At 38.2% G+C, this 24,791-nt stretch overlaps 1 protein-coding gene across 1 annotated transcript; it reads left to right on the top strand.

Moving 5' to 3' along the window:
• The first annotated feature begins 17,958 nt into the window (after positions 1-17,958).
• LOC147625248 (uncharacterized) lies at positions 17,959-21,913 on the top strand. The gene is made up of 3 exons (XM_086818524.1): positions 17,959-18,282; positions 18,543-21,192; positions 21,382-21,913. Exon 2 carries the CDS (start codon positions 18,569-18,571, stop codon positions 20,987-20,989), a length of 2,421 nt encoding a protein of 806 aa, XP_086674650.1. The 5' UTR covers positions 17,959-18,282; positions 18,543-18,568; the 3' UTR covers positions 20,990-21,192; positions 21,382-21,913.
• Positions 21,914-24,791: the final 2,878 nt, after the last annotated feature.

Genomic DNA, 24,791 nt, shown 5'->3' with positions numbered 1-24,791 from the left:
GTACCAACCTATGTACATATGTTCCTAAGACTCCCTCTCATTTTCCACTATTCACCCTCCAGTTAGACTCTTGTAAATTTTATCCAAAAATCCTCCTAGCCTCAAATCCCTCTATAGTGCTCTGCCCATTCCTCCCCCCACCCATCATCATGATAGCAATAGAAGTATGTTGGCAGGGGCATCATAGACCTCATCAGATATAGTGCTGCTCGCTCACACACCCACCAAAGAAGAAGGCCACAAAAGTCCACAAACTATTGGAATATGAGGTCCCCATTAAGAGTGGAGCTACTTCAAAAAGTCGGAGGACACATAATCCACAATAGGATCCAGTACAAGAAGAAGATGGAGTACAAGCTCACCTATCACACTAAAAAATGCTACCACACATAGCAAAGAGGCCAAAGGTCATGGTGCACAATGATAGACTTGGACTTGGTAGGTTGGTGGCTCTTCCGACTTGGGGGCAGACCTTAGAACGTGCTTCAGATTAATTTCTTCTTATGACACACATCTTAGTATTGGTACACTTAGAGATTCCATGGGAGCTGACTTAACACTGGCCTTGACATTTTTTGTGATGCATTGCACCTACCCAAAGCCATCAAACTTTGTCTCAACTGTGCACACATGGGATGGTCAGACATTATCAAAAGGCCCAGATGTGAAGTGAGAATATATCTATTGCCCAGATCTGATTAACCCAATCTAAGTCCTCACCATGCTAACCTGGACCGATAGGTATAACCATTGTAACCTCTCCCTACTCACCCATCTCAAGCAGGGATTGCCATGAACTAGGCTGACCACTTTCACTACAAACTCCATAGTATTTGCACAAACCCTATTGGCAAGTTTAGAGCAGCAATGATCCTCACCAAGATTCTCTACTATGTTGTAGGGTGGGAAGAGCTCCCCAAACTATACAACTACGAGGGTGTGGCCACCCCAAGCAAGCCTCTTCCATAGCATGCCCCACTAGCTTCCTCCCCTGCAAACTCCCCTCAATCCAAGAAGCAAAAAGATGGATCAGCTATAGCTTCTCGACTCTTTTACATAATGTTTGGAGACAAACTTAATGGGGACACACCCACATGGTAGGGGGTAGTTAGGGAAACTGGCAATAGCCAAGCCCCTAAAGAGCATGCCCCCAATCAAGAGGCCCCTCCACTAGATCGAGTTGGTCATCGTTGCCTCCCCAGTGAGGGATATCTCGCCAAAGTCACCAGGTGTCCCCCCATGATATTGGGGCTACCAGTGGACTACAGTTTCTTCTGATGCCTTCCTGTGAAAGGATCTGGTATTTTCGAGGAGATAGTGACTCCTATCTGGATTTGTGTGGTATTTCATAATTCCAAGCTAGCGTGCTAGAGAGTGGCTTAATGATCTTATCCTTTCCCTTGAGCACAGCCCTAGGGATGGAGTGGGATTCGGAGTCGATGTAGATGGCTGCCGCCATCTAGGGGTAGCAGTAGAGATCTAGCACCATCTTCATGATCTGTGCATCACAGATGTGCTCACCCATCTCTGGCCCCTGGCTTGGATGGAGTTGGGAGGCTCAGGCACCACAGAGACTAGGACAGGGAGGTGGTGTCCTCCAGCCTAAAGGTGTTGCTTTTTGTGTTCCTTCATATATCAGTTGTTTGCAGTACCCTTTCCCCCCTCCTATAAATATCTTCATTATGATCGATGGATTCCAGAGTATGACTATTCTCATGCTCGAATAGAGTGGAGACACATGGACAATAGGATCTGCACTCACCTGGTGTGCCTTCGCCCTAGGACCGCCGACGACTGTGACTATTCCCTATCAAAATCCATGCCCAATACTCTTCGAGGGGAGAGCAGTTCTAATAGTTTCACCTCGCATAGAGATTGATACATGGATAGCCTCATTGAACATTTAGGGTTTGGGGGGCCTCACTGCTACAGTTGGGGGACCCATCTATGTTCTCTTTCTCTAGGAGCACCATCTTTTTGAGGGGTGTACCTACCACTATGGGAAGTGTTTACCAAAGAAGAGTCACACTTCTTGGTCTCCCTCTTTCGGCCCCTCCGAGATGCAGGGGGACTTTGTATCTCTGTCGATGGCAAGGGCTGACCAGGTGTCATAGTCACTGGGCATGCTTAGTGGGTTACCATTATGATTGGAGAGGACTGTGTGGGATTCCTCAATGTTTGTGCCCGACTTGATCCATGACACTCAAACATGTTGTTTAGGATCAGAGCATTCTAGACACCATCTTCACTTTCTGGGAGGTGACAGCCAAGCTGGGTAGCAAGACCTCACAGTGCTCCTCTTAGACTTTGAGCTTATGATAAAGTTGATTGGAGCTTTTTGGAGGGCACTATGCACTAGATGGGGTTCCCAAAAGAGTGGATCCGTGGTGTTTCAGGACTTTACTCAGCTTCCCATAGTCAAGTCCTCATTCAAGGAGCCCAAGGCGATAGGTTTCCCCTTCCTCACTTGATCGGTAGCAGCAGGGCTATCCACCATTGACAGCCAAGCTGGGTAGCAAGACCTCACAGTGCTCCTCTTAGACTTTGAGCTTATGATAAAGTTGATTGGAGCTTTTTGGAGGGCACTATGCACCAGATGGGGTTCCCAAAAGAGTGGATCCGTGGTGTTTCAGGACTTTACTTAGCCAAAGCTACCCGAATTACGCATGAAATCATGGACAAACAACATGTGTGGCAGGGCAACCTTACCTTCTCTAGGCCAAGTATTGGAAAGAGTATTGCTATAATCCTAGGTACCTTAGAGTGAGCCCAATCTATTTTTTAATCGAACGAAGATGGGCATGGGACCTCTTCAAGAAAGAGCTGAAGCAAAAACCAAAGCTACAATTCAAATTTCCCTTGGATACCTCCACCACGACTACCCCTTCAGCTCTACAAAGTCTAGATACTTTGCACAATAATGCACAAGTTCATCCAAGGTTATGATAAGGTATTATAGCCTAACATTGTTACTGTTCACTTTTTGGCTAAGGTGTTATACCCTAACATCCAAGGTTATGATGATAAGGTGTTATACCCTCACATTGTTACTGTTCACTTTTTGGCTCATCATTATCATCCTAGATTGACATGTTTTTTATGAAAGTCTCTAGGGCATGCTCGTCAATATCCTCTTTGTGGAGTTTCCAAATTGGTATGCTTTTGATGAAAGTCTCCAGGGCATGGAATTTAATAGCAACAAAGACCCTACTCTATGGATAGTTGACTACGACAAGCGAGTATAGTAGATGTAAGGGTGGAGGATTTTCACATTTGAAGATATGTTCTAAATTCCTCAGCACCCAATACACAAAGTCTCGTCTTCGACTTCTACGGGAGGGCTTCTACGGGAGCTTTACCACACGGCTTCTACCATTGACTCCCACTCCCACCACACCACCCAATACAAAAAGTCCCATTTTAACTTCTATGAAAAATTCAGTGGCTTCTGCCATGCAGCTTCTACCATTGACTCCCACGCCCATGAAGCTTCACTGCCGATTCTAAGGATGTAATTGTGATTAGGGAGGGGGTATGTTAACCACATTGGCTAACATTACTTTGAATGCGTGGCAACACCTTTGAGCCATACTTTTTGTACCATGTAAAAGCGATTCATATAAAATGATTATGGGAAATCTTTGAGCTCATGACTTGTGTAATGTCGGTAATGTATACTTAGACTAGGAAGTTAGCCTAGACTAGCTTTTAGACCCCAGAAAGTTACTTAAGCGAAGCGGTGCGTCTGGCCATTATTGTACATATGAGTCTTGTATATAAGACAATTTAAGAAAAGGCATAATCCCATTCTCACAATTTAAGAAAAGACATAATCCCATTCTCACAATTTAACGAGAAAACATAGAATCCCATTCTCACAATTTGAGTAATGAGAAAACACATAATCAGATTCTAATAGTTGAGTTTGACTTCCTTGCTCTTGTGTGACTAAAGTTTACTTATATTCTTTCTCTTCTTTGTTGCATGCATGCTTAAGGATTGTATGGGTAAGTGATGTTGTGTTGATGCTAGTTCTCTTCTCCCTCTCTCCTCTCCTTTCCTATGCTCTCACTCACTCACTGAGGCATCAAAGTAAAGGTTAAGCTTTCCATAGCTCTCTCTCACTGAGGCATCAAAGTAGAGGTTAAGCTTTCCATAGCTCTCTCTCACTGAGGCATCAAAGTAGAGGTTAAGCTTTCCATAGCTCTCTCTCACTGAGGCATCAAAGTAGAGGTTAATCTTTCCATAAGTCTCTCTCTCTCTCTCTCTCTCTCTCTCTCTCTCTCTCTCTCTCTTTTCTCCCCACCCATTTACTAAGCTCTTTTGTAATAATGACAACAAGGGAGGCAAGGTTGAGAACCCTAGCTCTCCACAAGAGAGTGTTGTTCTCTACTAAGAGTGGCTAGAGGTGCAAGCTAGTAAGCCCTTGCATTCTTCCTCATCTTGTCTCTATCTTGCAAGGCTTAAGTGTTCTCAAATCGATGGAACAAGTGTCGCTAGTCTCACTAATTGTCTGAAATTGCTACAATATTATTCAAAGGATAAGAACATCACCTCCAAGCTATGCTTAAATCAAAATATAAAATCATAACATTATAGAAAACAAGACATGCTAAGTAAGCTCGAGATTTTTCCCCTTCTCTTCTTTTGCTTGCCATTTTTCTATATTTATTACAGCTTCTACACAATGTAGTGAGCCAAAAAATACTTGTGGGTTGCACTCACATATATTATTTCTCGGGGTGGTCACTTGTAAATATGTAAGCATAGCATGTGGGTTCAACAGAAGGAGTATTTAAAATCCCTTTCTTACACATTTTTTACATACATAAGGGTACCATTTAAAGGGGCATTCACAGGTTGAATAGAAAAAGTGGTGTGTTTTATTCATGAAAAATTCACAGATAAAGGGTTAAAGTAGGTCTTGAATGCACGTGATATAGAGGTTTTATATATAGTGAACCCCCCGAGTATTATTTGCATTGATCAAAGTGTCCCAAAGTCTTGACTTAATAATTACTTGCTCATTAAGCCTACAATATAACGTAGAAAGTACCAAATGTTAAAATAAATAATTTATAGAGAATAAATTGAATTGTGAAAGTACAAAGCACTTATGAACTCATTCTCTGAAGTCCGACCAACAAAGCTATCTAACTAGTTTTCCGGGGATCAATCAAACTTTAAGTGTAAATTACCCTCATATATGCCTTGCATCTATGTCCTTGTACGCATCGTCAATGAGTATCATCCATGCCATGGTTCTATGGTTCCCTTCCCAAACAAAGAACATTTTCTTAAACATGAACTTGTACTCTCTCTTGCTCAACACCTCTTTCTCAAACTCAACATCTACATCCTTCCATAAAGAAGACCAAAATTTCTCACTTCATCTGCCCCATGACTAATTCCTCTCCATCTGCCCCATGACTAATTCCTCTCCATCACACTTAAAAAAATGTAAACAATAAAATCTCCCTTCTTTGGCAAGTACCCCTCATATTGGAAGGCACTCTTTAATGAAGCAACATCACTTATCAAGCATCTTGCCTGCATATATGGAATCAAGCTACATATAATGGTATGTGAGGATATGTATCTAAAATCAAGAGTCCACACTTTGATATAACATCACCTGCACTTACTTCTTCCTAAAGGTTAATGTCTACCAAATTAGGATCCACCTCTTCATCATCTTCTTATGTCTCACCCTATGTTGTCTTGTCATAGGCTCCAGTAGTGTTTTTTGGTTCCATATCACTAGTTACCACATTTTTACTAGTATGGCTCTCATATGCTTGATCAAAAAATGCTTCACTTAGTGGATCTTTTTATTTGCCTCTCTCTGTGGTCTAGGAGGGGTAACCAAAGGCAATTTGTCTTTCGACTTCATTGATCTTTCCCTATATCCTCTTTACATGCTAAACATCAATGAACATAGGACGACATTGATAGATTAGTTACAAAGCCTATATATGAGGAATTTAACAGTATTAACACTGCTAAAAAACTCAATGGTGCAACCATCTATAAGAAAACTTTTCACTATCAATGCTTATGAAGAATTGAATTTAAACACTCGTTACAATATCAAAAATATCAAAGGTGAAACTCTCTTTTATGTCTCTTGAGAGCCGAGCATAGCATGAGAGGCATGAGGTAGCGTAAAAGTATTGCAAGGTCTCATGCTTAGCTTTAGACATGCCAATTTTACATCAGACAGCCATAGCCACACAATAGCACTAAAAATACTGCAAGGTCTCATGCTTTACTTTAGACATGCCAATTTTACATGCACATGACAATAGCCTAAAAGTATTGCAAGGTCTCATGCTTGGATTTTAGACATGCCAATTTTACATGCACATGGCCATAGCCATATGATAGCATGAGACCTTGGGAAGCTTCATTTTGTAACATGAAGGACCCTCCATCTAGTAGCCTCAAAATCACCATTAGGCAGCCTAACCAAGATGGATCGGGATGTCAGAATTGATTCAACACTAAATCAGCACTAATTCATTCATCAGCAATATAATTCATTCAGAACCGATTCAACAGTAATTCATTCAACACCGATTCAGCATTCAGAACCGATTGAGTTCAGTCAGAACCAATTCATTCAGCACAGTTAGCACTGATTCACTTAGAATTGATTCAATCAGCACTTCAGTTAGAATTGATTGAGTTAGCACTGATTCAGCATCATTGATTCAATCAATTCTGATTCAATCAAAATTGATTCAATCAATTCTGAATCAATCAGAATTGATTCTGTTAGCACTAATTGATTTTGTTAACACTAATTCAGCACTGAATCAATTTTGATTCAGTCAGAATTGATTCTGATTTAGAATCAATTCTGCTTGAATTGAATCAATTCATTCAGCATTGAATCAATTCTACCAGTCCTCACAAAATCAATTCATTCAACACACTGAATCAATTCTACCAGTCTCACAGAATTGAATCAGTTAGCACTGATTCAGTACTGAATCAATTCTGATTCAGTCAAAATTGATTCAATTGATTCTGATTCAATCAAAATTGATTCTGATTCAGTCAAAATTGATTCTGATTCATTCTGAGTCAATTGATTTTGATTCAGTCAAAATTGATTCTGAATCATTCTGAATCAATTGATTTTGATTTAGTCAAAATTGATTTTGATTAATTCAGAATTGATTCTGATTCATTCAGCACTGAGTCAGAATTGATTCTGATTCAACATTGATTCATTCAGCAATGATTCATTCAGAACTGATTCTGATTCAACATTGATTCATTCAGCAATGATTCATTCAGAACTGATTCTGATTCAACATTGATTCATTCAGCACTGATTCAGTCAGAACTGATTCTGATTCAACATTGATTCATTCAGCGCACTGATTCATTCAGAACTGATTCAGTCAGAACTGATTCAGTCAGAACTGATTCATTCAGAACTGATTCAGTCAGAACTGATTCAGAACTGATTCATTCAGAACTATCAGAACTGATTCATTCAGAATTGTCAGAACTGATTCATTCAGAACTGATTCAAAGAACTGATTCAGTCAGAACTAATTCATTCAGAACTGATTCAGTCAGAATTGATTCATTCAGAACTGATTCTGATTCAACATTGATTCATTCAGCACTGATTCATTTAGAACTGATTCAGTCAGAACCGATTCTGATTCAACATTGATTCATTCAGCACTGATTCAGAACTGATTCTGAATGAATCAGTGCTGAATGAATCAATGTTGAATCTGAATCAGTTCTGAATTAGAATCAGTTCTGAATCAGAATCAGTTCTGAATTAGAATCAGAATCAGTTTTGAATCAGTTCTGAATGAATCCTGATTCAGATTCAACATTGATTCATTCAGCATTGATTTATTCAGAACTGATTCAAAACTGATTCTGATTCAGAACTGATTCTAATTCAGAACTGATTCAGATTCAACATTGATTCATTCAGCATTGATTTATTCAGAACTGATTCAGAACTGATTCAGATTCAACGTTGATTCATTCAGCATTGATTCAATCAGAACTGATTCATTCAGCACTGATTCATTCAGCACTGATTCATTCAGAACTGATTCATTCAGCACTGATTCAGTCAGAACTGATTCATTCAGAACTGATTCAGTCAGAATTGATTCTGATTCAGCACTGATTCAGTCCAGAACTGATTCATTCAGAACTGATTCAGTCAGAACAGATCCTGATTCAACATTGATTCATTCAGCACTCATTCAAAACTGATTCAGTCAGAACTGATTCATTCAGTCAGAACTGATTCATAAACTGATTCATTCAGAACTGATTCATTCTGATTCAGTCAGAATTGATTCTGATTTAACATTGATTCATTCAGAACTCAGAACTGATTCAGTCAGAACAGATTCATTCAGAACTGATTCAGTCAGAACAGATTCTGATTCAACATTGATTCATTCAGCACTCATTCAGAACTGATTCATTTAGCACTGATTCAGTCAGAACTCAGAACTGATTCAGGCAGAACTGATTCATTCAGAACTGATTCATAAATTGATTCATTCAGAACTGATTCATTCTGATTCAGTCAGAATTGATTCTGATTCAACATTGATTCATTCAGAACTCAGAACTGATTCATTCAGAACTGATTCATTCAGAACTGATTCATTCAGAACTGATTCAGTCAGAACTGATTCAGTCGGAACTGATTCATTCAGAACTGATTCATTCAGAACTGATTCAGTCAGAACTGATTCAGCCACAATTGATTCAGTCAGAATTGATTTTGATTCAGCACTGATTCATTCAGTCAAAATTGATTCTGATTCATTCAGCACTGATTCAGTCAAAATTGATTCTGATTGATTCAGCACTGATTCATTCAGTCAAAATTGATTCATTCAGCACTGATTCATTCATCAGTCAAAATTGATTCATTCAGCTCAGTCAAAATTGATTCATTCAGCACTGATCCATTCAAAATTGATTCTGATTCAACACTGATTCATTCAGCACTAATTCAGTCAGCACTAATTCAGTTAAAATTGATTCATTCAGCACTGATTCATTCTGATTCAATCAAAATTGATTCTGATTCATTCTGATTCAGCATTGATTCAGCACTGATTCATTCTGATTTAGTCAGAATTGATTCTAATTCATTTTGATTCACCACTGAGTCAGAATTGATTCATTTTGATTCACCACTGAGTCAGAATTGATTCAACATTGATTCATTCAGCACTGATTCATTTAGCACTGATTCAGTCTCATCACTAATTCAGTCTGCACTGATTCAATCAGAATATTGATTCTGATTCAATCTCAGCACTAATTCAGTCAGAATATTGATTCATTTAGTCAGAATATTGATTCTGATTCAATCTCAGCACTCATTTAGTCAGAATATTGATTCATCCAGTCAAAATATTGATTCATTCAATCTTAGCACTAATTCAGTCAGAATATTGATTCATTCAGTCAGAATATTGATTTTGATTCAGTCTCAGCACTAATTCAGTCAGAATATTGATTCTGATTCAGTCTCAACAGCCAGTCAGAATTGATTCTGATTCATTCAGCACATTCAATCAGAATTAATTCAATCAGAATTGATTCTGATCAATTGATTTTGATTCATTCAGAATTGATTCATTCAGAATTGATTAAATCAGATTAAATTAGAATTGATTCTGATTCATTCAGCACTGAGTCAGAATTGATTAAATCAGAATTGATTCTGATTCATTCAGCACTAAGTTAGAATTGATTCTAATTCATTCAACACTGATTCTGATTCATTCAGCACTGATTCAGCAGTTAGAATTCAGCACTGATTCATTGATTCTGACTAATTCATTGATTCAGCACTGATTCATTGATTTTGACTGATTCATTCAGTCAGAATCAATTCTGAATCATTCAACATTCAGTCAGAATTCAGAATTGATTCTGAATTTAGCACTGAGAATTCAGCACTGTCAGAATTCAGAATTGATTCTGATTCATTCAGCGCACTGAGTCAGAATCAATTCCTATTAAGTCAAAATTCAAAATTGATTTTGATTCATTCAGTCAGAATTCAGAATTGATTCTGATTCATTCAGCACTGTCAGAATTCAGAATTGATTCTGATTCATTCAGTTCTAATTCATTTAGCACTGATTCTGATTCAGTCAGAATTCAGAATTGATTCTGATTCATTCAGAATTGAATTCAGAATTGATTCTGATTCAGTCAGAATGCAGAATTGATTTTGACTGATTCTGATTCAGTCAGAATTCAGAATTGAATTCAAAATTGATTCTGATTCAGAATTTTGAATTTTGATTCAATCAGAATTCAGAATTGATTCTGATTCAGTCAGAATGCAGAATTAATTTTGATTCAGTCAGAATCAATTCTGATTCTGATTCAGTCAGAATCAATTCTGATTCTGATTCAGTCAGAATCAATTCTGATTCTGTCAAAATCAATTCTGATTCAGAATTTATTCTGATTCATTCAACGCACTGAGTCAGAATCGATTCTGATTCAATTCTAATTCATTCGATTCTGATTCATTTAGAATTAATTCTAATTCATTCTGATTCATTCAGCACTGATTTCATAATCAATTCTAATTCATTCAGCATTGATTCTAATTCAGTTAGAATTGATTCTGATTCACTGAGAACCAATTCTAATTCAGTCATCATCACTGAGAACCAATTCTAATTCAGTCAGAATTGATTCTCATTCACTCAGAACCAATTCTAATTCACTCAGAACCAATTCAGTCAGAATTGGTTCTGATTCATTCAGAATTGATTCTGATTCATTCAGCACTGATTTCAGAATCAATTCTAATTCATTCAGAACTGATTCAGTGTCAGAATCAATTCTAATTCATTCAGAACTGATTCATTCAGAACTGATTCAGTCAGAATCAATTCTGATTCATTCATTCAGTCAGAATCAATTCTGATTCACTCAGAACCAATTCTAATTCAGTCATCAGAAGAATTGATTCTGATTCACTCAGAACCAATTCTAATTCAGTCAGAATTAGAATTGGTTCTGATTCACTCAAAACCAAGTCAGAATTGATTTTGATTCACTCAGAACCAATTCTAATTCACTCAGAACCAATTCTAATTCAGTCAGAATTGGTTCTGATTCACTTGGAACCAATTCTAATTCAGTCAGAATTGGTTCTGATTCACTTAGAACCAATTCTAATTCACTCAGATTTGGTTCTGATTCACTCAAAACCAATTCTAATTCACTCAGAACCAATTCTAATTTAGTCAGAATTGATTCTGATTCATTCAGCATTCAGCCGAATTGATTCTGATTCATTCAGCATTCAGCCGAATTGATTCTGATTCATTCAGCATTCAGTCAGAATTGATTCTGATTCATTCAGCATTCAGTCAGAATTGATTCTGATTCATTCAACATTCAGTCAGAATTGATTCTGACTCATTCAGCATTCAGTCAAAATTGATTCTGATTCATTCAGTATTCAGTCAGAATTGATTCTGATTCATTCAACACTAAGTCAGAATCAATTTGAATCAGAATTGATTCTAATTCATTCAGCATTCAGTTAGAATTGATTCTGATTCATTCAACATTGATTCAGTTAGAACTGATTCTGATTCATTCAACATTGATTCAGTTAGAATTGATTCGATTCAGTTAGAATTGATTCGGTTCATTCAGCACTGATTCAGTCAAATTGATTTTGATTCAGTCAAATTGATTTAGTCAGAATCAATTCTGATTCGGTTAGAGTTGATTTAGAATTGATTTAGAATTGATTCTGATTGTCAGAATCAATTCTGATTTAGTTAGAATTGATTCTGATTCAGTTAGAATTGATTCTGATTCAGTTAGAATTGATTCTGATTCAGTTAGAATTGATTCGGTTCATTCAGCACTGATTCAATCAAATTGATTCTGATTCAGTAGAATCAATTTTGATTCAGTTAGAATTGATTTAGAATTGATTCTGATTGTCAGAATCAATTCTGATTTAGTTAGAATTGATTCTGATTCATTTAGAATTGATTCTGATTCATTTAGCACTGATTCGGTCAGAATTGATTCATTTAGCACTGATTCATTTAGCAGTGATTCGGTCAGAATTGATTCTGATTCATTTAGCACTGATTCGGTCAGAATTGATTCGGTCAGAATTGATTCGGATTCATTTAGCACTGATTCGATCAGAATTGATTCTGATTCATTCGGTCAGAATTGATTCTGATTCATTCAGCATCTCCTAAACCTTCACCCTTTTCCATGATGGGGATAGTAAGGGTTGTTATTAAGAGATCATTGCCACATGATGAGGATAGTAAGGGCTGTTACTCCCCATGTGTCTCCTTTGTAGAGTACCACCAACAATACGGGGAAGGTTCCTTCATCCTTTTGATCCAAATTTAGGGATGGAAATATTGTCAAGTGGAGGAACAAATTACGAAGGACTTTCATCAAAAAGGGAGAACATTGGATGTGCAGGTCATTAGAGAAGCACCTGCAGTTTGTATAATAAGTCTCATGTGTTTTATGTTAGCACATAAGGGTCAAGGGCCTTGGGATTAAACTATTCAGTGATAATCGTTGAGTTCCCTTGGTGCTCATGCAAAGGATTCTAGAAAAGAGAGAGAAAAAATCTGACATATGTCCCATGCAAGCATATTTACTATATTTACATCCAGGTGCTTAGCTTGGAGCTTGTGGCACAAGAGTTCATGCACCAAGCTTTGCGCTCATTAAGGTGGAGTTGTTTCAAGCACTAGGTGGGAGACGCCATAACATTGCTCCTTGATATTGTTTGATATTGTCATCCCCATCCATCTTGGTATTCATGTGCCACATTTTGGGGTTTTACTACTTTAGGTGGGCTATGCCTTCCTGTCCACATTATGTTCTTATAATCCACTAGAGTTGATGCATTTTTGGAAAGTTGCCACTTGTGCTATTATTAAAAGGAAGTTTGAAAAGTGCTGTATGGTTGGTGTTGCTTTGGACTTCGAAATGCTCATTGTGATGGTGTAATTTATTTTGAATTTATAATGATTTGCATGTGACTTTCCATTTACTAATGAAGTTTGAAGGTGTACTAGTTGTGAAGGAAAAACTCTATACAAAAACACATGTAATCCATTCCTAGATGCGTTGAATTTGTGTTGCACACCTATGGTGTTCTCATTACTGGCCTTAGCCTTCTTGTGTGCCTGCTCCTTGAAATGTGTCGCTCGATTTTTTCCTCACTTGACAAAGTTTGCTCGGAGAATGGGAAGACTCATATGTTGGCTATGACTAAGATGGAGGCATACTCGAGATGGCCATAATTTCTAGTATGGTGGTTGGGTGGATGGACATTGAAACGAGTTCTCTTTTGGCTGAGATTATATTTTGGTGACTCTCTCTCACGAATTTGTAGTTCAATTAGCACAATGAGAGATGATTATAATTGAATTAAAAAAATTAATTATTGGTAATTATAAATTTATAATTCAGTTAGCACAACGAGAGATGATTAGAATTTATTTGAATTCAAAAATTCAATTAGTGGTTGTCATGTAGCTTGGAATAAAAGGTTACATAGGGCATGATCGGACATGGAGCCCAATCGCCAGAGTGCGATCGATGAGGGTGTCACGAGGCGCTCGGGTCGGAGCACCGTGGGCGGGCGGGCAAGCAAGCCACTACATAAGCTCAACCATGTGGAACTTATCCACGGTTGGGTGGTGAACAAGAGCTCTATCTCCTCTTCGGCTATGGTGTCTTCCTAGCGGGCAATGCCCGATTGTCGCTAGAGTACGATCGGCGAGGGTGTTTGGGGTCCAGCGGTGAGGCGCCCAGGTCGGAGCACCAGGGGTGGTTGGGCAAGTGTGGGCAGGCATGCCACTACATAAGCCCGGTAGTGTGGAGCTTATCCACAATTCCTCTACGGTTGGGTGGTGAGCAAGAGATCTATCTCTTGTCCAACTATGGTGTCTTCCTGGCGGGCAATGCAACAATGGTAATTACATTTGAGAGACAAATCTTTGACCGTTATGCAGATAATTATTAAATTTTTTGCTTGTGAGTTTTTATATTTTTTTTCTTAATAATTGGGACTAGTGTACGATATGTTTCAAGGCTTTTTGTTTTATCAATCTTTCCTTACCAAATGTCTCCATAGGAGAAAGAAACAAGATTGTGGAAGTGTTTTAGTGCTTTGAAATTAGAGCTGTTAGCTTGCACAAACATAGCTAGTCCACCAGAATTACATTATATATTAATAATAGTCACGATCATTTATGCTTATAATTAATATTTATAATGTTTAATGTTATCAATATATGTTAATCTTAATAGTATATATTAATACTACTTGTCATTATTTATGTTGAAGTAATCTTACTCTTGATATTAAAATTGATATAATTATTTAATATTATCAATATTAATACTAAACATCAAATAAAATGCTATCATATATTATACCAAAAGAGAATCAATATTATAATCAATACATTGATGCACTAGTAATAATATTTATATACATATTTAATATTATTGAAAATATTATATATATTCATAATATAGTGACATTAATATCAATATTAATGATGTCACTAATATTATCATAAATAGTTTAAAAAAGGAACCTAACGGTGTATGCTATAGCACATATTGATTTTGGGCTCCTCAAGCTTCTATTTTTTTCCCTTTTTTTTAGGGAAGAGAGAGAGAGAGAGAGAGAGAGAGAGAGAGAGAGAGAGAGAGAGAGAGAGAGAGAGAGAGAGAGAGAGAGAGAGAGAGAGAGAGAGAGAGATTAGGTTGCATGGGTGAGAAGGGCGGCCTATACTGGGCAATGGCATAGATGCATGCAAGCTCCAACTACAATTGTCATCCAAGTCCACCTACATCCAATTGTGTGTGTGAGAGAGAGAGAGAGAGAGAGAGAGAGAGAGAGAGAGAGAGAGAGAGAGGGGAAGGGGGGTGTTGCAAGTGTTTAAGGTTTAGAATAATAATATTAAAAATATATGTTAATATTAAAAAAAATCTAATATTAAACATAAATAAATATTTATACTCTTTATTAAAATAATTCTTAGAATATTATTAACAAAAACGTAATAATATTATTAAAAATATTATAGTAATAACAATTATAACAATATGAAACATTAAAATTGATGCTAATAATATGATTGCTAATTTCTTTACATTAAATATAGTATATACTAATAACAGTATTAATGTTTAATACTAATAATCTGCAATATTTCTAGTATATTGAGAGTCTATATTGGTATATCAATATAATGTATATTATATTAGTTGTTTATATGTATAAAATCAATTAAAATGTTAAAACTAAGATTATTTCTCAAGACAAGGTCGAGGTATAGAGAATGTGTGTGACAGAAAGCTCTAAAAAAAAAAAAAGGCTTACAAAAGTATCAATAATAAAACCCTAGGTGAAGTAATAAGTTCAAATCTTTAATTTTTAAATAAGCATTATACCATATTTTGGACATACTAAAAGGATGTTTGTTGTAGAAGGAACATGCTTTCTGTCTTGGGTGCGGTAAAAACACTTTTTCAAATGTCCTAAGACACGCATTAGTTTTTTTTAAATAAAAAATTTAAAAAAATTGGGAGCCTTTTTCACGGCATTCAAGAGAGCATATTTACTTTCAACTAACATTATTTCTTGAAATTGAAGTCAAAATTGTACAGGCTGGCTGGCAGCCTTTTAAAAAATTAAAATTAAATTTTTTTTTACACAACACTTTATGGAGCAATGCGTGGATCTTTGTGATGACTCATGGCTCTATAAATAATTAAAGCTTAAAATAAATGCACTAGTGCCCTTATTGTTCCCCCAAAAAGAAAAAAAAAAGGGGGAGAAAAAAGGAAATAACCCTCGCCTTAATGCTTCGCATTTATACATGGAAATGTACAAAAATAAAAGATCGTCAACATCACATCACATTGTCACTTCAAGTAAAAACAATAAAAATCAAAATTTAAAAGCTTGTAGCTTTTTTTGAAAGGTTTCAACTTACAAGGAGAAGAATAATAAAGATACGCTGCTGACTTCATGATAAGGAAACTTGATACATTAGGTAGAAGATAAAGGTTACATATGTAAAGTCCCCTTTTGGGCACATGCCATAGTATTTCTAGTACATGTAAGTATACCAAATACCCTTCATGTTATGATTTAAGTGTGTAAGCTTAATGGTATGTTTTTTTGAGTGTGTGTGTGTGTGTGTGTGTGTGCGTGTGCATGCTTGAGTGCTTAAATGTGTACATGCACACATGAATGTGCATGTGTATGCACACCCATATACATGCACGCACACACACACACACATAAGTACGCATGCGCATGTGCACACACATACTCCCCCTCTCTCACACACAAACATGAACATGCCCACATAAGTGCACACACGCGTGCGCGCGCACACACACACACACAATGCATATACACACATATGCACATGCACACACACACCCCCCCTCCCCCCACGTAAATGCCAATCAACAATAAGGAATGAATAAGGCATAGATCAAATCTTCACACCTTCTTTTAGTCTTGAATTTGTTTCAAGCACTTTTAAACTAAAATTAAAGGAAGACTTCCATAGTTCTATATTATTTCTCTTGAGCTTACTTCTTTCTAGGGAAATCACTTGTAAAGAGAAGACATTTCCATGGAGCTTGTGCTTCTCTACCCATGAGCCTAAGATCCATATAAGGGACCACATTTGACTTTTGAGGCCCACCTCCATACCTCCATGAAGAACTACAATTGAGTGTTCAAAGTGAGATATTTTTTAAATGATTGATACACAATGCAATAAAATGAAATTTTGTAAGGAAGGACATTATTAACTAGATAAGCTTATCAATGCTTGTTAGCAAGCTTAAGATAACAATTAGATACACTTGTTTACTTTCAATGCAAGTGAATTATATTACATATAGCCAATCCGAGGTTTAAGAGGATAATATTGTTAAGATATATGATAAGTAAATGGAGAATACCTACAATAAGTAGTGGGTAGGTGAATTTGTTCTCGATGCCACTTTTTTGTATCCAGTAAAAAATGGTGAAAATGTGGCAGGAGGGTCCACAAGACATTGACCTAGTGGTTAGAGCCTTAGCCTCCACTTGGAGACCTTCACTTAAAATCTTTTGGTCACCACTTTCCATGTATAAGGTATCGTCATTTGGTAGGAGTTGTGTTGCAACACAAACGAGTGCACTATTGTCATCTTCCTATCATTAGATGTCGTCAACCCTAGAGGTAGCAACTTTGAATTGGATCCAGCTATGCTTAGTTGCAATTTTGTGCAAGCTCTTCCGAGCTTCGAATACTATCACTTTGTATGTTTGTTTTTGCTCTATTTGGATGCCTTTCTAACTTTGTTCACATGCCCTCAACTTTGAATCCTTTCCTAGAACTTATAGTGTGAATAGGCAAATGGTGCAGATGAGGTGAAAGGTCAATAGTGGGTAGAGAGGCAAACGTTACACACAAGGGGCTCTGCTTAAACCTTGCAAATGGGTCCAAAAAATTTATAGAAGTTGTGAAATATTAAAAACTGGCATAATTCTCTATTTGGCTTGTTAAAAACAAAGTGGTTTGTCTCAGGGATGCTAGATGAACATTAACAAACATCGTCCGTGAGTTGGCATGACACATCGGATCTCTTTTTAATACAGTTGATTGTATGCACCTGCTACCTGGTTCGGACCAAAGATGAGGAATAACACAAGACAAGCAAAATTTACAATGGCCTTGTCTGGCAAGACATTTCCTTAAAAAAAATCAAAAGGGTAGAGGGTTTATTTTATAGTAATGATGGCCAAAAAAGACGAGCATTTATATTAATGACAAAAAAGAGATTAATAAAGACATTAAGCGCTGATTAAGGATTTTGGGTTCACACTGGATGGTCACAGTGGATGGGCGGAGTAGAGCAGCTTTGTTGTCGTCTTCGTGGGGTGTTCAATCAAAGCACTTTTTGCAGTTTTTTCTGCGGGACATTTGGAGACCTGCGAGCTAGCTTTCTTGCTATGGCGATGGCCTCCTGTTAGGTTTTTTTCCTCAGAAAGAGCGAAATGGCTATGGAGGTGGTAGCCTCCTTTTAGGTTTTTTCTACCCAGAGAGCAAACTGGGTATGGCGATGGCCTGCTGAAAAGGCTTGCTTTGCACCGCGTGTTCATCGCCGAGACTCCCATTCCGCTTGATTTTCCGGCTGCATCGCAAGCTTTCCGAATGTGTAAGTTTTTCTCCACCTCCTACCGATCTGTTTTGGCTTCTGATGTCTCCATTTTTCACTGGATCGCTCTCATTTAGGGTTGGTTTCTCCAGCCTAGGGTTTTTCAGCTTCCACAGAATGGAAGCTCCTGTCCGTTTAGGGCTAGGGTTAGGGTCGGTTTTTTACCCTTTTGCCCCCTCGTCCTGTTTCAGCCCTTTTCATGCTAAATCAGCTCTCTGTTTGTGACCAAATTAGGTTTTTATGTGCATGTTGGTATGCAGAGCCCAGGGAAAGTTGTGACAAAGGCATGGAGTGTAATAAAGATGAAGCTCTTAGATCAAAGGGGTTAGCAGAGGATAAATTCCTGCAGCATGATTTTGTTGGCGCTAGAAAGTTTGCCCATAAAGCAAGGCAGCTTTTCCCTGAGCTGGAAGGGATCGCTCAGTTCTTATCAGTCCTGGATGTTCACATCGTAGCACAGAACAAGCTGCAGGGTGGCGAGACCAACTGGTATGCCATCCTGCAGGTTGATCCAATGGCTGATGATGGTACCATCAGAAAACAGTACCGAAAGCTTGCACTGCTCTTGCATCCTGATAAAAACAAGTCTGTGGGTGCTGAAGCTGCTTTCAAACACATCTCTGAAGCTTGGACTGTCCTATCTGACAAAAACAAAAAGGCAGCTTATGACATGAGATGCCATGGCAAGATGTCACCACATAGCGCTCGGGTTTCTCATCAGAAGGAAGCCACAAATGTGTTCAACAATGTAAGCAAACCACCTCCACCTAATCCACCCCCATTTGTGCCACAGCCTCAACGGCAAGCACAAGCTCAGGCCACACCACCTCCTCCGCCACCGCCTCCCAACCCTCGCCCCCCACCTCCGGTTGTGCCGCCCATGCCAAATACAATGACTTTCTGGACTTCATGCCCATCATGCAAGATGCAACTAGAGTATCAAAGGATTTATTTATTCAAGAACTTATGCTGTCCCATCTGCTACAAGCCATTCTCAGCTAAAGAGGTTGTGCCTGTCAGTGGAACAGTATTATGGCCACCTCCCCAAGAGAAACACAGCTTCAGGATGGATGCTCATACCAATGGATTCAAGCCGATCCCATTCCCGAATGATAGTTTCCCATGGCCGCCTTTTGGAAATGTCCCTTTTGGAAATGTCAATGCAGGGCCTGCAGTACACCCAATGCCGAATGATAGGGCACAGAAAGAGACTTCAGAGGTCCTGGCGAGAACGAGGAAGAAGACTCCGGAAGTCCAAGTGAGGGTCAAGAAGGAGATTCCAGAAGATCAAGCAAGGGTGTCAAAGAAAACTCAAGAGGTCCAAGGGAAGAAACCCCCTGAGCAGAAGCAAAAGGGCCAGAAAAAGAGGTCAAATGAGGAGCTTAAAGCCAAAGCTGCCGCCCATGCCAAGGAAGTTTTTGATCGGCTAATAGCTAAATCAAAGGGGGTGATTGGGGAGAAGCTATCAGCAGAGAAGGAAACAAAGATGACAGTGGATGGCATGGGTCAGCTGTCAAAGTCAGACCAGGGGACTGCATCCAGGCCAACATCAAGCCCAGGCAAGGCTGTCTTATCCGAATTACCGGGGTCTAGTAATTTGAATGGTCAAGGGAAAGAAAACTCAGACTTGCAAGAAAATCACGATGCTTCTGATAAAAGTAAAACTGTGGGTGTGGGAAGCCCTACATTAGCAAGCCGTAAATCGCCAAGGGGCAAGAGGACTGCTGCCACACTTGACAATGATACACAGGAGGACCCACCCTGTGCTAAGAAGGTAAAAGAAGACTCGGAGATTTTGTTCAATGGAAGATATGTAGCAGGAGACGGAGATCATGACATGGCAAAAGAAAGAGGAAATTCAAAACCACCTCAGGACTTGGGCAGAAGTGCTGCAACCAAGGCTTCTTCAGGAGGGTCCTTGCAAGGAAGCACTTCCTTATGTGTGAACATCGAGTCTGCCAAGCATGCAGTTGTCATGGACTTGAACTCAATGCCTGAGGTTGATGATGCTATTACTGTGCCAGATGCAGAATTTTATGAGTTTGACAAGGACCGTACAGAAAATCATTTCTCAGCAGGGCAAATATGGGCTGCTTATGATGATGACGATGGAATGCCCCGATATTATGCAAGGGTCAATAAGGTTCTCTCATCTCAGCCATTCAAGATACAAATTGCTTGGCTAGAGACTCGGTCCTCCTCAGATGAGACACTGGCATGGATAGATTCTGGTTTCTCAATAACATGTGGGGATTTCAAACTTGGGAAGGCACTCATAAGTGAGCATATCAACACATACTCACATCTGATGAGATTTGAGAAGGGTCAAAGAGGAGGCTTTAAAATTTACCCTCGGCAAGGGGATATATGGGCTTTATACAAGGACTGGGACAACTTGAAGATCAAAGATGGAAATACTGGGTATGTAATGGTGGAGGTCCTTACAAATTTCAATGATGAGGCAGGTGTGCAAGTTTCTAAACTTGTCAAGCTTGATGGGTTCAAAACGCTCTTTCAAAGGAGGCCTGGGGAAGAGCATGTAGAGTGGATCTACACTCAGGATCTGAGAAGGTTTTCACATCAGGTCCCAGCCCACCATCTCACGGCTGAACAAGCACCTGGGATAATGGAAGGCTGCTGGGAGCTTGACCCGGCCTCAACCCCATTGGATCTAATCACTGGAACAGCAGGTGGATTAGGCTATTAGCTGCTATTTCAATCCCAAGGTTGACAGGCAACTGGTCTCGTGTCTGTATAGTGGTCATTGGTATCCAAGTGCAGAGACATAGTGTATAAGATATTGCTGTACCGAATACATGTTAGTCAAACAAAGAGTGGAAACCCCTGATAATCTCCACTGAAGGGGTGCATCTGTTATCTAGTCAACTCCTAAAACTGTCGGGAAACTTGGTAAGTGCTTTCTCATTTGTTACTTTTTGGGGATTTTGGGGGTGGGTGAAAGGGGTTGCGGGTGGGGGAGGTTGGGTTCACAAAGCATATTGGAGGCCAAACTGGCTTTACTTCGTGTTGATGCTTTTGTACAAAAGCAGGATTAGTGCATGTTTAATTCTTAACATTTATTTACTGGACCCCTTACAGGTTTTCCCTCAAAAATACCAGGCATATGTCATGGAAGCTTTGGCTCGAAGCCTGATGTGTATATTCTAGAATTCGATGTGGTCACCTACTGACATGAGCATGTATTTGCTCAAACAATGATTTAAGCTCACATTCGCAGATGGTAATCAAAGCCCTGTAATACAGGGTTTCATTAGACCAATGATTAAAGTGCCTTGGCAGGAAGGGCACGACTGGAACGCTATTACTCACTGGTTAACCCCTTGACATCCTGCATGCCTGACAGACAGGATGCTTTTTGAGAAGAGACCTTTGGTTCTTTCTTTTAGTACTTGAGTGTAAGCATGCAGTTGTATGCTTTGCATAATGATAATCATATCAGTTAGCTATTCAAATGGCTTAGAACTGTTAGTCGCCCAACGGATTTTTTTCTCTCTCTCATGACGAGGGGCTAATATGGCCCGTTAACCACTGCTCTGGATCGTTGTTCAGACTTGCTCTTTGTCAAGCTAGGAATTTTTAGTTCTGTTAAGGAATTGCTGTTTCTGTTCAACATCTGATTCTGAATAGGGCATGCATTGTAGTTAGCGATGTCTTTGTAGATTACCAGCATGGGCTTTCTCAGCTTTGAAGGTGGCCGTATCTCTTATTGGACACTCTTCCTGAAGAAAGGACACAAAAAAGGGACAGGAAGAGCCGACTGAGGACAAATCCAGAGGAAAGAAGACTAGAGAGAAGGACTAAGGGGAGGCGACTGGAGTTCAGAAGCAGGGAGAAGGATCCCAGCAGGGAAGGAACAAAATTAACAAAACTCCTAGAAAGTTTTCCCCTTGAATGCCATGAGTGGTTCACCATGGGGTAATGGCACTATGGGATACAGCTACACAAACAAAACAGATGGTAAAGCCGTCTCGTTTTGAAGGGTGGATCTGAGTCTCATTTGAATTGCATGTGTTGCGCGCGGAATTACAGTCATGGAGAAAAGCTTATTACGAGCTTAAGCTTTTAAGTGATTAGGGCTGATGTTGTTACAAGTTGGCTAATTTCATTCAATGCTTATGATATGTTGTTCTTGCAAGATTGCAGGAATGTCAGGTTACAATACATTTATTAAATACCAAAACTTGCAAGATTGCAGGAATTTCAGGTTACAATGCATTTATTAAATACGAAAAATTTACATTACACGGAGAGTTTAGGGCCTTTTCCCACGGCCTAGTTAACTGGGCTGTGTACATTTAATAGCATTTGACTGTTTTGGGCAAAGTGGCCCTATACTTATAATGCACACACTCTAGGCATGACACCTAGAGGATAGGTACTTTAAAGAAAATGGTAAATTGCTGTTTTTAAACTAATTCTCTGCAACTAATATAGTGACTTGTCTTGTGTGTGTACCTAGAGTACCTCATAGAATGATAGCTTCTTGAAGTACTGGATTAGAAGCCAAAAAAACCTGTGTTTTTTAGAATTCCCCTCTTTATTTTTTGTTAGCAGCTTGCATCTTTATTAGCTTTAACCTTAAGTATCTTAAGGGTTGTATCCCCCTCTTAATTTAATGAAAATGATGATTTATCTTTTGTCATCACAGCATATCGCAGGCTTTTTTGCTGTGCGTATTTAACGTGTGCTGAGGTGGCAATATTTATTAGAAGCATACGTTAAACTATGGTAGATTGAAGAGTGCGAGGGTCACGTTACAGAACAAACACAAATTGCTTAAAAGGTGGAGTTTGTAGTACTCACCTTGAGAGCACAAAATGTGAGCTCCGTAACTTTGGTTTGTTTTTTTAGAGTGGCTTTTTTTTTTTGGTAATTGTACTAGAAATTGGCTTTATTAGCGTTCACCATATTTCCAAAAAGGTTTCCTACCTTTTCCCCTCCTATAATCATGCAATTTTAAAAAAAACATTTTGTTTTTTGGAAGCCCCTTTATAAAGAGCTACCTCCACTTTTTGAAAAAGGGATTATACTTTTTTGGCCGCCACTCCTCTCTCTCTCTCTCTCTCTCTTTCTCTCTCTCTCATATATATATGTATATGTGTGTGTGTGTGCACGTGCACACGCGTGTGTTATGATGTAAAATCATTCAAGGCCATGCCTCTAATAATGCCTAGGATTTTTATCAATGCAAATCTGCATTGAGTAAGTACATACTTCTAAAACCATATCCTCCATTGAGTAAGTACATACTTCTAAAACCATATCCTCCATGTTTGGGATATGGAACTCATTACAACACTAAATCATAGAAGTTTGAAAATAAGAGCTCTTGAATCATAGAAGTTTGAAAATAAGAGCTCTTGAATCATAGAAGTTTGATTTTGATTGAAGGGCATAAAAAATATGTGTGTCTCTTGTCTTGAAGCTTGTTTTTGTCCTTTTTTTTGTCTTGTTTTTGTTACCCCAAGAATGTAGGTTATAGAGTTTGTATAATTATCTTATTGGAAATCAAATCTAATCATTCTATAGTTTCGTGATGAAATTTAAGGCATTAAAAAAAAGGATAGAAAAGATTGATGTGAAAAATTATCAAGCCTTTTAAAGATAGCCACTTAAGAGGACCTAAAGGTGTCCCATCACACTTTAGGTCCTAACATCAAACAAGTGCTGACCTTAACAATTCACATAAATCATAGTGATGCTATGGTTTTGTAGGTCCATTTTTTAAAATCTTAAATGAAAGGCAAATAAATAAGATGATCTTGTCAAGTTGAGAGTAATGGAGATAAATGCTTCTATTGAATCTTTATGTATTAATGTTCAAGATTGGTGATTTGATCTAGTTCTTACAAAGAGATGTCTCCACCCTTTGAAAAGTGAGTGCTTTTTTGGCCCATTTATAAGATCCCTCTTCCCTTATCCTAATGTAGCTGAGATATTATTATTATTGGCCTGTATATCTTAGTGAGAGAATGTGAAGTTTTAATAACATGAGAATTTCAATGAGAAAATTGAAAACATGAGTAATTGAGAAATTAGAAAATAAAATTTAAGGTTAATAGCCAAGTTGCCATGTGCATAAATTAAATGGGCTTTTTCCATGTGCATGTGTATATGTGCATCCTGTTGCACATTCAGTAAGGAAATGGTAAAAATAATATTATATTTTTCAAAGGAAATAAAAGAATTATTTTCAAGAAAAAATAATAAATATTATTCATTAAAATATGCTAGGGAGTGTGTGTGCATTAGTCTTGGCAAAAAATCTAAATAGAGTGCACATTTTAATTAATCCAAAGTTGGATAGGTAAATGAGTAAAATCTAAGGTTGGAAGGTGATTACAAAAAAGAACCTTAGAGGGATAATTTTTGGAAAGAAAGAAAATTATTAATGTGGAGATAAGCATGGCAAACTAATAGATAACTCTAATTGTACAAAAATGTGGGAGTTAACTAGACGTATGGGAGTGCATGAGAAAATGGGTGGA

The sequence above is a fragment of the Cibotium barometz genome, chromosome 24 (assembly GCF_041138505.1).
Source record: "Cibotium barometz isolate CiBa-2024 chromosome 24, ASM4113850v1, whole genome shotgun sequence".
Classification (NCBI taxonomy): Eukaryota; Viridiplantae; Streptophyta; class Polypodiopsida; order Cyatheales; family Cibotiaceae; genus Cibotium; species Cibotium barometz.
The sequence above is the reverse complement of the archived record's forward strand: the minus strand, read 5'-3'. Positions and strand labels throughout refer to the sequence as shown.

What these genes read in the sequence shown, in the direction of transcription:
- LOC147625248 (XM_086818524.1), top strand. Translation starts at nt 18,569, where the DNA reads ATGGAGTGTAATAAAGATGAAGCTCTTAGATCAAAGGGGTTAGCAGAG.